The sequence below is a fragment of the Arachis stenosperma genome, chromosome 10 (assembly GCF_014773155.1).
Source record: "Arachis stenosperma cultivar V10309 chromosome 10, arast.V10309.gnm1.PFL2, whole genome shotgun sequence".
Lineage (NCBI taxonomy): Eukaryota > Viridiplantae > Streptophyta > Magnoliopsida > Fabales > Fabaceae > Arachis > Arachis stenosperma.
The window spans coordinates 39,903,700-39,918,097 of NC_080386.1; the positions used below are offsets into that span (position 1 = coordinate 39,903,700).

At 37.0% G+C, this 14,398-nt stretch overlaps 1 protein-coding gene across 1 annotated transcript; it reads left to right on the forward strand.

Moving 5' to 3' along the window:
- Positions 1-2,416: 2,416 nt before the first annotated feature.
- On the forward strand, positions 2,417-3,088 carry LOC130957001 (extensin-like). Its single transcript, XM_057883911.1, has one exon. It carries the CDS (start codon positions 2,417-2,419, stop codon positions 3,086-3,088), a length of 672 nt encoding a protein of 223 aa, XP_057739894.1.
- The last annotated feature ends 11,310 nt before the right edge of the window (positions 3,089-14,398 follow it).

Genomic DNA, 14,398 nt, shown 5'->3' on the forward strand with positions numbered 1-14,398 from the left:
CTATAGAGGCTGAGTATATAGCTGCTTCTTCTTGTTGTTCTCAGCTTTTATGGTTAAAGACACAACTTGCTGATTACAAATTAAATGCTGAAAATATTCCCTTGATGTGTGACAATATAAGTGCCATCAATATTTCAAAAAACCCAGTTTTGCACTCTAGGACTAAGCATATTGAAGTGAAATTTCACTCAATAAGAGAACATGTCCGAAGGGAGATATTAGTATTCAATTTGTTAAATCTGAGGAGCAATTAGCAGATATTTTCACAACCATTAGCTGAGGATAGATTCTGCATGCTTAGGACTTGTCTAGGAATTTTAAGTTATGATTCCTTATTTGAAAAATGTTGATGTATTTGCTGGAGCTTCTTTTGTCTCATAAATAGGTATGAGACAATTCTGGGAAGGTGATTGATGAGCGGATAATTTATACGCTTTTTGGCATTGTTTTTAGGTAGTTTTTAGTAAGTTCAAGCTACTTTTAGGGATGTTTTCATTAGTTTTTATGTTAAATTCACATTTCTGGACTTTACTATGAGTTTGTGTGTTTTTCTGTGATTTCAGGTAATTTCTGGCTGAAATTGAGGGACTTGAGCAAAACTCTGAAAAAGGCTGACAAAAGGACTGCTGATGCTGTTGGAATCTGACCTCCCTGCACTCAAAATGGATTTTCCGGAGCTACAGAACTCTAATTGGCGCGCTCTCAACGGTGTTAGAAAGTAGACATCTAGGGCTTTCCAGCAATATATAATAGTCCATACTTTATTCGGAAATTGACGACGTAACTTGGCGTTGAACGCCAAGTTCATGCTGCTGTCTGGAGTTAAACGCCAGAAAAACGTCATGATCCGGAGTTGAACGCCCAAAACACGTCATAACTCGGAGTTCAACTCCAAGAGAAGCCTCAGCTCGTGGATTGATCAAGCTCAGCCCAAACATACACCAAGTGGGCCCCGGAAGTGGATTTATGCATCAATTACTTACTCATGTAAACCCTAGGAGCTAGTTTATTATAAATAGAACATTTAACTAATGTATTTGACATCTCTGGACGCCTAGTCCTTAGACCTTGGGGGCTGGCCATTCGGCCATGCCTGAACCTTTTACTTATGTATTTTCAACGGTGGAGTTTCTGCACACCATAGATTAAGGGTGTGGAGCTCTGCTGTACCTCAAGTATTAATGCAGTTCTATTTTCTTTTATTCAATTCTCTCTTATTCTTATTCCAAGATATTCATTCGCACCCAAGAACATGATGAATGTGATGATTAGATAACCCTCATTATTATTCTCACTCATGAACGCACGTGATTGACAACCACTTCCGTTCTACATGCAACAGAGCTTGAATGTGTATCTCTTAGATTCCCCAACAGAATCTTCGTGGTATAAGTTAGATAGATGGCGGCATTCATGAGAATCCGGAAAGTCTAAACCTTGACTATGGTATTCCGAGTAGGATTCTAGGATTGAATGACTGTGACGAGCTTCAAACTCCTGAAGGCTGGGCGTGATAACAAACGCAAAAGAATCAATGGATTCTATTCCAACCTGATTGAGAACCGACAGATGATTAGCCATGCGAGTGATAGCCGCAGAGGACCATTTTCACTGAGCGGATGGGATGTAGCCACTGACAACGGTGATGCCCTACATACAGCTTGCCATGGAAAGGAGTAAGAAGGATTGAGTTGAAGCAGTAGGAGAGCAGGCGTCCTTGAGCCTTACAGTACCTCCATATGCTTATCTGAAATTCCCACCAATGAATCTGCATAAGTGTTCTATCCCTTTTATTATTTCATCTATTTTCTTATTATTAATTTCCAAAACCATAAACAATATTTAATCTGCCTAACTGAGATTTACAAGGTAACCATAGCTTGCTTCATACCAACAATCTCTGTGGGATCGACCCTTACTCACGTAAGGTATTACTTGGACGACCCAGTACACTTGCTGGTTAGTTGAATGGTGTTGTGTCCACACATAAGTGCCATAATAATGATTCCATACAACAACAAAGAATACTACATTGATGTGATCACAATTTCGTCCACCAGTGATGAACGTTTCCTTCAAATAAGCGTGTTCTTGGCTTGTTTCAAGTGAAAGTTAATCTGAGCCAACCTCAAAATCAGATCTAGAGTGGTCCAATGTATTTCCTTAAATCCAACCATCTCTGGGCCCATATATGAATGTTACATTTTTTGTTTGGTTGTTGTGTTTGTCGGGCTGTGTGCTTAATTTTTTAAGGGTTTTTCATTTTATGTTCATGATCCAAAAAGATTTTCAGTTTGATTTATTTTTAAAAAAAAGTTTTCAAAAATTTAAAATTAATTTCCTGTTTTCAATTTTTAAAATCAAATAAAATCTTTCCTTTATGAGGTCAGGTCTTTTCATGTCATTTCAAAAGGTGATGCAGTTGCATGGTTTTGGAAATCCACTTTTGGGTACGGTTACCAACACTCCCTCTCTTCCCTCCATAACTTCTCCTCAAACCCTTCGGTTTCTTCCCTTTCACCCTACTGCTTCTCTCCCTCAAAAGCCTAAATCTAACCAAATAGGGAAGAAAGTTATTGCTAAAAGAGTACTGCATGAAAAGATCCATAAGCTTCCAGGATATCCTAGACCCTCAACTCACTCTCAAGACACCACTTTCACTCCCTCACCTTCTCCTCCTACCTCTCCTCCTCGCACTGCTCCCACGGCGCGAACCAAGACCACGCCACGTTTTCCAGCCCCTGCCAAGCCAACGCCACCGCCTAAGGCAGCGCCAACCAAACTAACTTCCTCGAAACCTAGTTCATCCAAGGGTAAGCGTCCTACTGTTGAAGTCTCTATTCCTGAGACAGCAAAACCTAAGCCAAGGTCTGTTCCTGTGCGTTCACAAAGAGGTAACCCTCATCTCCCTCTCAAATCTGTTAGAGAACTCGACATTGATCCTTTTGCTCACAAATCATACTTCATGACATCTCACTCAAACTATAACCCCCATCGTTTCAAATCTACCATGAACCACGACTTTATGACGGAGTTATTAAGTATCGTACTCTGTGCCCCTCTTTTCTTGTGGATTTACCTAGCTTGAAAAAGAAAGGTTTTCCTTTTGTTGAAAATTTGGAATTTTTAGACTGGAATCACCTTTTCAAAATCAAAAAACCTGTGTATCCTCTGTTAGTCAAAGAATTTTATGCAAACATGACTTACCATGAAGGAAGTGTGCACTCTTACATTAAGGGCAGAGACATTATTTTAAATAATGAAACTATCAGTGATTCTTTGAAGTATACTGATGTTAGGCCGTGTGCTTATACCTCTGTAAAGTAGGATAAAGGAGTTAGTGTCTCTTATCATGATGCTTTGGCTCACATCTGTGAACATGTTTCCTTAATTAACGGCATCACACCCACTCACAAAGCCCTAGGATATGAACGTGCTCAGTTGTATAGAATCAAAGGGTTTCTTACACGGACACACTTATTTTGTATGCTGATGAGCGGATAATTTATACGCTTTTTGGCATTATTTTTAGTATATTTTTAGTATGTTTTAGTTAGTTTTTATTATATTTTTATTAGTTTTTAGTTAAAATTTACTTTTCTGGACTTTACTATGAGTTTGTGTGTTTTTCTGTGATTTCAGGTATTTTCTGGCTGAAATTGAGGGACCTGAGCAAAAATCTGATTCAGAGGCTGAAAAGGATTGTAGACGCTGTTGGATTCTGACCTCCCTACACTCGAAGTGAATTTTCTGGAGCTACAGAAGCTAAATTGGCGCGCTCTCAACGGCGTTGGAAAGTAGACATCCTGGGCTTTCCAGTAATGTATAATAGTCCATACTTTGCCTGAGATTTGATGGCCCAAACTGGCGTTCCAAATCAGCTCAAGAATGCCCGGCGTTAAACGCCAGAACTGGCACAAGAATGGGAGTTAAACGCCCAAACTGGCACAAAAGCTGGCGTTTAATTCCAAGAAAAGTCTCTATACATGAAAGCTTCAATGCTCAGCCCAAGCACACACCAAGTGGGCCCGGAAGTGAATTTCTATGTCATTTACTCATTTCTGTAAATCCTAGGCTACTAGTTCTCTACATATAGGACCTTTTGCTATTGTATTTTCATCTTTGGATCTTTGATCATCTTTAGATCTTTGAATCTTTTGATCACGTTTTGGGGGCTGGCCTCACGGCCATGCCTGAACCTTGTTCTTATGTATTTTCAACGGTGGAGTTTCTACACACCATAGATTAAGGTGTGGAGCTCTGCTGTACCTCGAGTATTAATGCAATTACTATTGTTCTTCTATTCAATTCAGCCTATTCTTGTTCTAAGATATTCATTCGCACCCAAGAACATGATGAATGTGATGATTATGTGACGCTCATCATCATTCTCACTTATGAACGCGTGCCTGACAACCACTCCCGTTCTACAAGCGAACAAGGCTTGAATGTTTATCTCTTGGATTCCTTAATCAGAATCTTCGTCGTATAAGCTAGAATTGATGGCAGCATTCAAGAGAATCCGGAAGGTCTAAACCTTGTCTGTGGTATTCTGAGTAGGATTCAATGATTGAATGACTGTGACGAGCTTCAAACTCCTGAAGGCTGGGCGTTAGTGACAGACGCAAAAGAATCAATGGATTCTATTCCAACCTGATTGAGAACCGACAGATGATTAGCCGTGCCGTGACAGGGTGCATTGAACATTTTCACTGAGAGGATGGGATTGTAGCCACTGAAAATGGTGATTCCCAACATACAGCTTGCCATGGAAAGGAGTAAGAAGGATTGGATGAAGACAGTAGGAAAGCAGAGAGACGGAAGGGACAAAGCATCTCCATACGCTTATCTGAAATTCTCACCAATGAATTACATAAGTATCTCTATCCTTGTTTTATGCTTTATTCATAAATCATCTATAACTATTTGAATCTGCCTGACTGAGATTTACAAGGTGACCATAGCTTGCTTCATACCAACAATCTCCGTGGGATCGACCCTTACTCGCCTAAGGTTTATTACTTGGACGACCCAGTGCACTTGCTGGTTAGTTGTGCGAAGTTGTGATAAAGAGTTGAGATTGCAATTGAGCGTACCATGTTGATGGCGCCATTGATGATCACAATTTCGTGCACCATATGCCCTAATCACTAAAATAGAAATCTCTTTTACCTATTTGATGGCTAGATACATGTTTGATTCTGTGAGAAGTGAGAAAGATAAAGCACTACCTTATGGCATATTTTTAACTTGCATATTTGAACATTTTGGTGTTGACTTGTCAAATGAGGATTATGAAAATAGACATTCATACCTAAAAGGGGGTAGTTTAGTGAAACAGCAAAAAGTACCAACTCGATCTGAGAGAGTGGTTCTAGATGAAGATGATGATGATGAGTTCATTCCGGATGACTCTCCTCCTCCTTCCACTGAGGGTACTTCCATTTCTACTGGGAAGCAATCCGCTCTACTGAATGTAGTCAAGGATGTGGTCTAGGAGTTTGTCTCCCAATCAAATCATATGATTTCCATGAGCAAGGAACAAAGGAAGCTAGCTAGCAAGCATGAGAATTTCCTCCGAAAATCAACGGATAGAGTGGCTGTATTTATAAAGTTCATTGATAACCTGAACCAGGATGGAGATCAGGCCACTGAGGATGAGGAAGAAGCTGTTTCGGAGGAGAATGGTTCTGATGCCTAAGTTTTGTCTCATGAATACTGCTGCTGCTGTGATCTCATTATGTCTCATGAATTCTGTTTAGTTTGCTACTATTGAACTGTTTTATCTTGGATGACTGTATTAACTCTAAATACTGTTACTTTGTTAGACTAGTTAAAACTTTGGACTGTGATCTAACCTTTTCTTGCAGGGATTAAGGTGTTGTTTTTTATTGAACTTACTTATTTTCCACCCTTGATGACAAAAGGGGGAGTAATATGTGAAATAGCTGGAATACTGAATGCTAAATTGACTGAAGTTGCTTTTGATTATTGTTTTTTAAGGATTTAGTTTGACTGCTGCATTTTTTAACAAATATTGTGAACTGTTGTGAATGAGGTTGGAAAATTGCTTTATGATATGTTGCTATCTTAATCCTGACCATGATGTGTTAAAGCTCCTTTGGAAATTAAAACTATCACTGTTTGCTGCATTTTTTGTTAGTATATAGCATTTGTTTGGCTCCATATAAACATATGTAAACAAGAACAAAAAGGAAAGCATAAATCCAGGAGGAGCTAACCTTGAAAAGGAAAGGGGGAGCAACACAAAAGCAAATGACAAAAATCAAAGGGAGTTTCTAAACCTTACTCAAACTCAATTCCTTTTGATTATTGCATAAATCATGTTTGTCATCAAGGGGGAGATTGTTGAGTTAAGAAATTAACTAAATTAATTAGTGATGACAAACATTATTTTTGGGCAAAATAAATAATTAGTGTTGATTAATTATAATTGCATATTACTAATTATTTATAAAATATTGCAGGCCAAAATGTGAATTACAGCCCAAATGGAATGAGAAATAAAACAAGGCTGACGGGCCAACAATGTAAACGAAGTCCATAAGGAAACAAAGCTGAAGAAATCAGAACGGGCCAAGCATATCACTACCTGATCTAAGCCCGATTTTATTTCAGCAAGCAAATTCCCTCCATCTTGCTCTTACCAAAGCAACGTTCCTATCTCTTTTGTCTTAGTCAAATCAGAGTTTCAGAAAAGTAAGAAAGAGAAAGAGAAAGAGCTTCTTCCACACGCCATTCACAGAAGAAGAAAGAAAGAGAAAGATCAAGCTTGAGAGGCCGAAGTCTAATCATCCAGTTCAAACCAAATCAAGCTTAGGTCAAGATTAAAGGTAAACTATTTCCTCTTCCATGCATCAGATCTTCTTCTCTTCTTCCCAACTCTCTGCAAGTCCGAAAATGGCATACAAGGGAAAGTTGCCTTCAGCCCCAATCTGCTGTGTATCCACAGTCTCAAACTTATCTTGGGGACCAAGTTGGTTTTTAAGGGTCCAGATTAAGTTGACCACTAAAAGGCTTTTGTGGTTGCTGCATTATGACTTTCGGCCAAGATGAAAGAGTCAGAAGAAAAAGTTTCTACTCTAAGGTTTAATGAGAAAAAGTGAATCTGTGGGTTGGTGAAGCTCAAGGCTCAAGGTGTTGATCTTGGAAGAAGAAACAAGTAACATGCAAGGAGATAAAAGAAGTTTGGTGTTCATTCAGAAACCAAGGAGAGATAACCTGAGTATTGAGATTTTGTTCTGAGAAGTGTTCTTTGAGAAAGTTCAACTAACTGGACAATGTAACCTAATCAAAGGTGCATTCCGCCAGTATGAAGAACTGGATCAGAGGCTTGCTAATCTGGTTTTCGCATAGCACAAAGGCTGTTGATGAAGTCAATCTCCTTCATATTTTACTGATTGTAATGTACTTTTCTAAGTTTATCTTTCTATAATTTCTTGTGAGAAAAGGCATTGTGAGAAATCGCAAGTAAAAGCCATGAGTGGAAAAAGGCTGAGTGATACACTTGAGAGAAAAGCCTAGAGTTATTTTCTGATTTCTTTAGGTTGGTTAAGAGTCTTGCATCTTGTACCTGTTAGGTATCCCTTTCTTAGTTGGGTTAGCGCTAAGAGTGAATAGTTAGGTGTTAGCATAGCCAATGTCAAGTTAGGATAGAACTTGATTGTGAAATTGGTGTATGTAATACTTTTAACTATAGTGGAAATTCCTCCATTGTTGTGGAGGAGACTGGACGTAGGTTGCATAGCACAAGGCAACCGAACCAGGATATATGCTGGTGTTAGCTTTTCTCTTCTCTGTTGTGTTCTGTTTTCTGATATTCATGAGACAAAAATAAATTGTCTCATAAATTTCTGCTGCTGAGTTCAAACAGAATCAGAATTAAAAGTTTCGTTTAAAAGGTCATAACAGCAACTTAAAACGAAGGCATAGATTCAACCCCCCTTCTCTAAGCCTACCACAACCTTCAACATAAAATATGGCAAAATTGGGAAAATGATAAAAGCTATGAACCATAAATGATCAAAATCAATAAAAGAAACTCAAACAAGCATGTAATAATCATCAAACATCAAATTAACCAACTAGAAATCCAAAATTTCAAAACTATGTATATATTGACAAAGGAAATTAAAGTAGAGGAAAGTGTAGAACAAGTAGTGTAATAAAAGAGTAATTAAAGAAATACTCACAATGAGATAGCAAGAATCCAAGATCAAAGCTTGAACTATAAAATTCTACAAACCCTAATTAAACCCTAATGAAAATTGAGAGAAAACATAAGCTAAACTACTCTAAAACTACTCCTAAAAACTATTCTATGAAGTATGATATGTTATGGTATGATGTATGGTTGCTTCCCCCTTCAAATATGCTCCAAAGCCTTCAAAAATGGGCTAAAAATCCCTCAAAACGCGAGTCTACGTGACTTTTTAATAGAGGCGTGCGCTGGTACCTGTGCGTACGCACAGGTCTGTGCGTAGGCACATTTGCTGATTTTTCTCCTGTGCGTGGGCACAGGTGCTGATTTCCATTCTACCCTGAGCATGGGCACAGGTGCTGATTTTGACTCTACCTTATGCGTGGGCACATGTGCAGTTTTTGACTCCTGTGCGTGGGCACAGGCTGAGATGCTTTTCTCCTTTGTTTTCTTTATATTTTCTCCCTTTTTGCAAGCTTTCTTCCACTTCTATCAAACCATTCTTGCCTCTAGGACCTGAAATCACTCAACAAACATATAACGACATCGAATGAAATAAAAGTAGGTTTAAATTGCTCAATTTAAGCACAGGAATGCATGTTTTCACATTTAGGTTCAATTCAGGGATCAAACACAAAAGTATGCTATTTTAGTGAATAAGTGTGAGTTTATATGATGAAATCCATCCAATTCAAGCTAAAATATATCGTCAACTATGGACTCATCAATTCTCCCACACTTAAACAATAGCATGTCCTCATCCTAAACCAAACAAGGAGAATGATCAAAGGGAAACAACTTATTGAATGCAACTATCTATATGCATGCAAGTATGTATATAGTATATATACCTATGTGTTCATACCCTGGGTCGAGGTATGAGACCCAAGCTGATTGAGGACGAAATGACCGACCTCCTCGGGATGGGTTCCCCGACCACTTCTGAAAGGAGTTCGGCCAAAACGCCAGAAAGGCCCACGTAAGGCCCAAACAAAGGGACACAACCCAAATCTAGAGGGCGCCAGGGCCTAGAAAGATAAGGGCGGTTCCCCTTAAAGATAAAGATGACTTTATCCAAAAGATAAGATAAGATAACTATCTTATCTCCAGAAGGGTCACTCAACACTACTATAAATACACTAGAGTACCCAGGTATAACTCAGACTCTGATTCTACTAAAAAACCTGCCTAAAGCCCGTGCTAACTTAAGCATCGGAGTCTCTTGCAGGTACCACCACTCTCCGGTGACGAAGGATCAGCAGCACCGCCAAGTCCAACAAGTCGGACGTAACAGCTCCGGCCACAACCGCAAATCTCATCCGAGATCGACCTTCAGTTTCAGGTTATCCTCGGAACACTATGTATACTATAATATCCTATTGAATTGGTGAAAATAAACAATCAAATTCCCAAGCAAGTATATAGACATATAGGGCTAAGCAAAGAATTAATTCAATGCAATCAAAATTTAAAGAATTGATTTAACTCATCAAAATGAAGCAACTTGCAAGAATACATGATAAGAAGTATGGAAACATAGAGTTGAGTGATCGAATCCTCACTAGGTGTGTATACACTCTCAACGCTTGGTGTTTTAGGGTCTAATCACTCAAGTCTCCTCCTAATCATGCTTTCAAGGTTTTGCTTTTCATCTAACAATCAATAAATATGTGATGCATGAGTGCAAGTATCATGAGGTCTTTAGAGGGTTGTAGTGGGGTTAGAGTTAAGGTAGGATAAATATGGCTAAGTGGACTAAGGAATTGGATCTTTGATTAGCTCAAGTGTCTAACTCAACCAAATAACAAAATATGTAACCTAACTTCCCAGAATCACACTTTTTATACACATTTATGCATCTTTTTTATCCAAATCCACATATGCACTTCTTATTCATCATTTTTTTCTTTTTTTTCTTGGGATGACTTTTGCCCCATCTTATTATTATTATTATTATTATTATTATTATTATTATTATTATTATTATTATTATTATTATTATTATTATTATTATTATTATTATTATTATTATTCATTTCATTTTTCAATTTTTTTTCTTTTTCTTTTTTTAGTACAAATGCATATGGTTAAAGCAAATTGATACATGAATGTGCACCCATTTCCCAAAATTTTTTTCTTTTTCAATGCATACCCAATACAAAATTTTTTATTCACTACCAATGTTTCCCAAAAGTTCCCCCACACTTAAATGATACACACTCTTCAACCTAAGCTAATCAAAGATGCAATTCATGGTAATTCATGATTTTTCGCTTAGGGTTGTGATGTGCTAACAATTAGAATAAAGGAGATTAAAAGGCTCAAAAGGGGGTTAACAAAAGTAGATGCAAGGGTAGGTCCATATAGGTGAGTGAGTTTAATACAAAACGGCCTCAATCATGCTTAATGCAATCACAACATCAAATACTGGACATAAAGAATCAAGCAAAACCATGATTACAATCATAGAAGGAGCATAGCACACAATGAAAAAAATTAGTGGTTAAAATGTGTAACCACTCATTACAGCTCAAAAGCTCACAAGGTATTTTGTTCTATCTCTCTTTTATGTTCCATAAAAATCATTCAAGCAAGTTTTACAAGCAATTTTTCAAATCAATTAAATAAAACATCCTTTAAAAAAAATAAAATTCTTGGAAATGTTTGTTATTTTTCACCAAAATTTATTTCCTATATGTATGTATGTATGTTGTGACGGATGCAAATTTTCAAAAATTTTCCTACTTCTATTCCTAATTTTCAACATCGCAAAAACTAACATGAACCATTAGGACAAAATTGAACTACGCACTATGTTATTCACAACATCTAATCACAACTTCTCTCTATAAAATATATACCATGCAAAAGATGCAAAAATGCAATAAATATAAACTATGAAGAAAATGCGATGCAACAATCAAAAACACTCCAACTATCTACAAGAAACATAATAAAAGAAAACAAAAAATAAAGTGCAAAGTGTTCGGAAAAGAAAATTTACCCCCAAAAATGGTGAATCCTCCCTCACACTTAAGCGTTGCATGGTCCTCCGTACACGAACACGATCCGGGGAGAATGTCTCTCAAGAGCGCCACCTTCAGTTGGCGGATGCGGGGGCTCGGGTTGCATAGAAATTGCCAAGTTCAATGCATTCTTGGCATCTCCATTTTTGATGTCCTCCTCCTCTCCCGGCTCCTGGCCGTTATGTCTCATCCTCAAAAAGAATGAATAGAGTATACTTAAGAATCATAAGGCAAGTAGCACAAAAAGGTAAAGGTGTGAGCAAATACATTGTATACTTGGAGACTACAAATGTGAATTGAGTATTTGATATTGGATATTGAAATTGTGCAAGTGAAAGCGCAAAATTGGTATAGAATAGCACAATAAACAATAACCAATCCAATAATAAGTAGAAAACTCCTTATTCATCATGAAACATAATGAAAAAGTCACATGGTAAAATACTTGTTACAAAAAAAAGTGACAAGTTTGATAAGAATCAAGTTGAATCACTCAAACAAATGTAAAGCATTAACAAGAAACAAGTATCGTTCATGTGATGAATTTAATATGGACATCATAATGACTAAGTAATTTTCAATTCAAGTCATTTGATTCAATGCACTTACATAATTTGTTCTAATAGTACAATTAAAACATGAGTATTTAAACTCACTAAGTACTAGTAAATTAAGACAAGGTATAAGTGCATTGGTATAAACTTTAAATAACGAGCAACCCAATCAATATCAAATAAATACTTGTAACTTATTTAATTAGAAATAACTAAGGCAAAACTAATATTATTACTAAAATGAAAATGAGATGCAATAAAGACTAAATAAAACAAGTAGAAAACTTTCTTAGTATCTTTAATCGTATTCCTGACATTTAGAACATCAAAAACTTCCTTTAAACTATGTGCCTACAAATAACATAACAAAATACCTCCTTTAATTTATCACTTTAGCTCATTATAATAATTTAATATTTTCTCGTCTCGTAGTTTTTTTACCTAGAAAATAATCTAACAAAAAAGAATGAAAATGAATTTTGTAAGCATGCAATTACATACAATGCATATCTCAAGAGTACAGTTTAATATAATATTCAATCTTAAACCTTGAGTGTAATACAAGTGAGTAGTAAATTATGCAGGAACTCTAAAGTATAAAATTGACTACAAATAGCTCAAGTAACATTAAAATTGATCTATATATTCTTTGAATTAGAAAGGCAATGGCTAATTGATAATTACAAAATAAATCAGCATACATATTTGTAATATAAGTAACACTTACTTGTGTATCATCCACAAGGATACCATCAATTCTTCTTGCTTTTGAAAGAAAATAAACAAATGTCAGAGAGTAAACATTGCTTAATTAAACTTTATTTTCACGTAGCTATTTTTTTTTTTAACAAAGTTAATTCTCACCTTCAAATTTAAAACACAAATGTTGGAGAGTGAGCATTGCCTAATTAATTCAGAAAGGGATGCATAAAAAAATCATCCAATTAAGAGTGTGATTTTATAAAGGTTTCTGTTCATACACTGGCCCAACACTAAGGCCCAGGTCCAAATACACCAAAAGGCCCAATCCAAAGATTGGCCTTTGTTATTCACCGACCTCCTCAAAAGAGGTCGGACTCAACACAGACTTCTTTCCAAAGAAGTCGGGTTCAAGAGATAGCTGGCAGATAACGCTTATTCAAATAAGTAACTGCCCCTAAAATCTCTCTAACCACTTCTAGAAGCCATATCCCAACAATCCCTAGATAAAGGGACGGTTATCCACCTAAAAAGGTGGCACTACTCCAACGGTGGTTATTGGATCACCACTATAAATACCCTGACACCCCTCAGGTATCTCTAAGTTCCAATACATTCTAAACCTGCTTTACCCCATGCTGACTTAGGCATCGGAGTGTCTTTGCAGGTACCACCCCCCATCTCTTGGAACACACAACTCGGAGGCGGCTCCCAGACGTAAACCAAGTCGGAGACCACACTCCTCCAGCGCTTGGGCCTCAAACAAGTCCAACCACCGTCCGGTTCTAGGTAAGCCCCCGAACATTGGCGCCGTTGCCGGGGACCCGGAGCTCAATCCTTGATAATGGCGGATGATCAACAAGATGGTCGGACAACCTCTCGACATGAATAAGATGAAAGCATGTTAAAAAGAAGCTGGAGTACAGCTTCTATGGATACCAGAAATCCCGTAAAAACTTCTCCCAATGGGCAGAGGATATCAAATAGGGATGACGATTCTACTTCTACAGTTAAATTGGATTAAAAGAGAAGAAAACACCGTCCCAAGGCCATTGTAGAAGGCAAACCAAAGACGAACTCGAAAGCCAATTGAATAAAAGAATTTTCAATTCAGAAAATTCAATTGGCAAAAGAAGTTACGTGAAAAAAAAAAAAAGACGAACTTGAAAGCCAATTGAATAAAAGAATTTTCAATTCAGAAAATTCAATTGGCAAAAGAAGTTACGTGAAAAAAAAAAAAAGACGAACTTGAAAGCCAATTGAATAAAAGAATTTTCAATTCAGAAAATTCAATTGGCAAAAGAAGTTACGTGAAAAAAAAAAAAGAACTCGAAAGCCAATTGAATAAAAGAATTTTCAATTCAGAAAATTCAATTGGCAAAAGAAGTTACTTGAAAAAAAAATGAACTCGAAAGCCAATTGAATAAAAGAATTTTCAATTCAGAAAATTCAATTGGCAAAAGAAGTTACGTGAAGAAAAAAAAAAAGAGGAAAAGGGAACGTGACTAATCCCAACCTCTTCGTGAAATAGGATGGACAATGGCATCTGTGCCGACTTACAATCTCGGAAAAATCCATGATACCCACTCATGGAATGGAGCAGTTGAATGTTCCAAATACACAGGTTTTATAAATAAATAAAATATCCCATATTAGTCAGTAATTGAAGAAAGAAGGGAAAACGTTGTTGATAAAAACAATGAAACCTTTCTTTTCAACTTATGCCAAAAAGTGCAGCATCAATCCATTTGAATGCAACCCAATCCGACAATGAAGTGATGAATCCAGTTTTTTCTTCATTGGATTCACATATCAATTACAACAGAGCAGTGAATAACACGAAAAATTCACTGGGTACATCTTTCGTTGGTTGCTCACAAATTACATCACTGCCAATG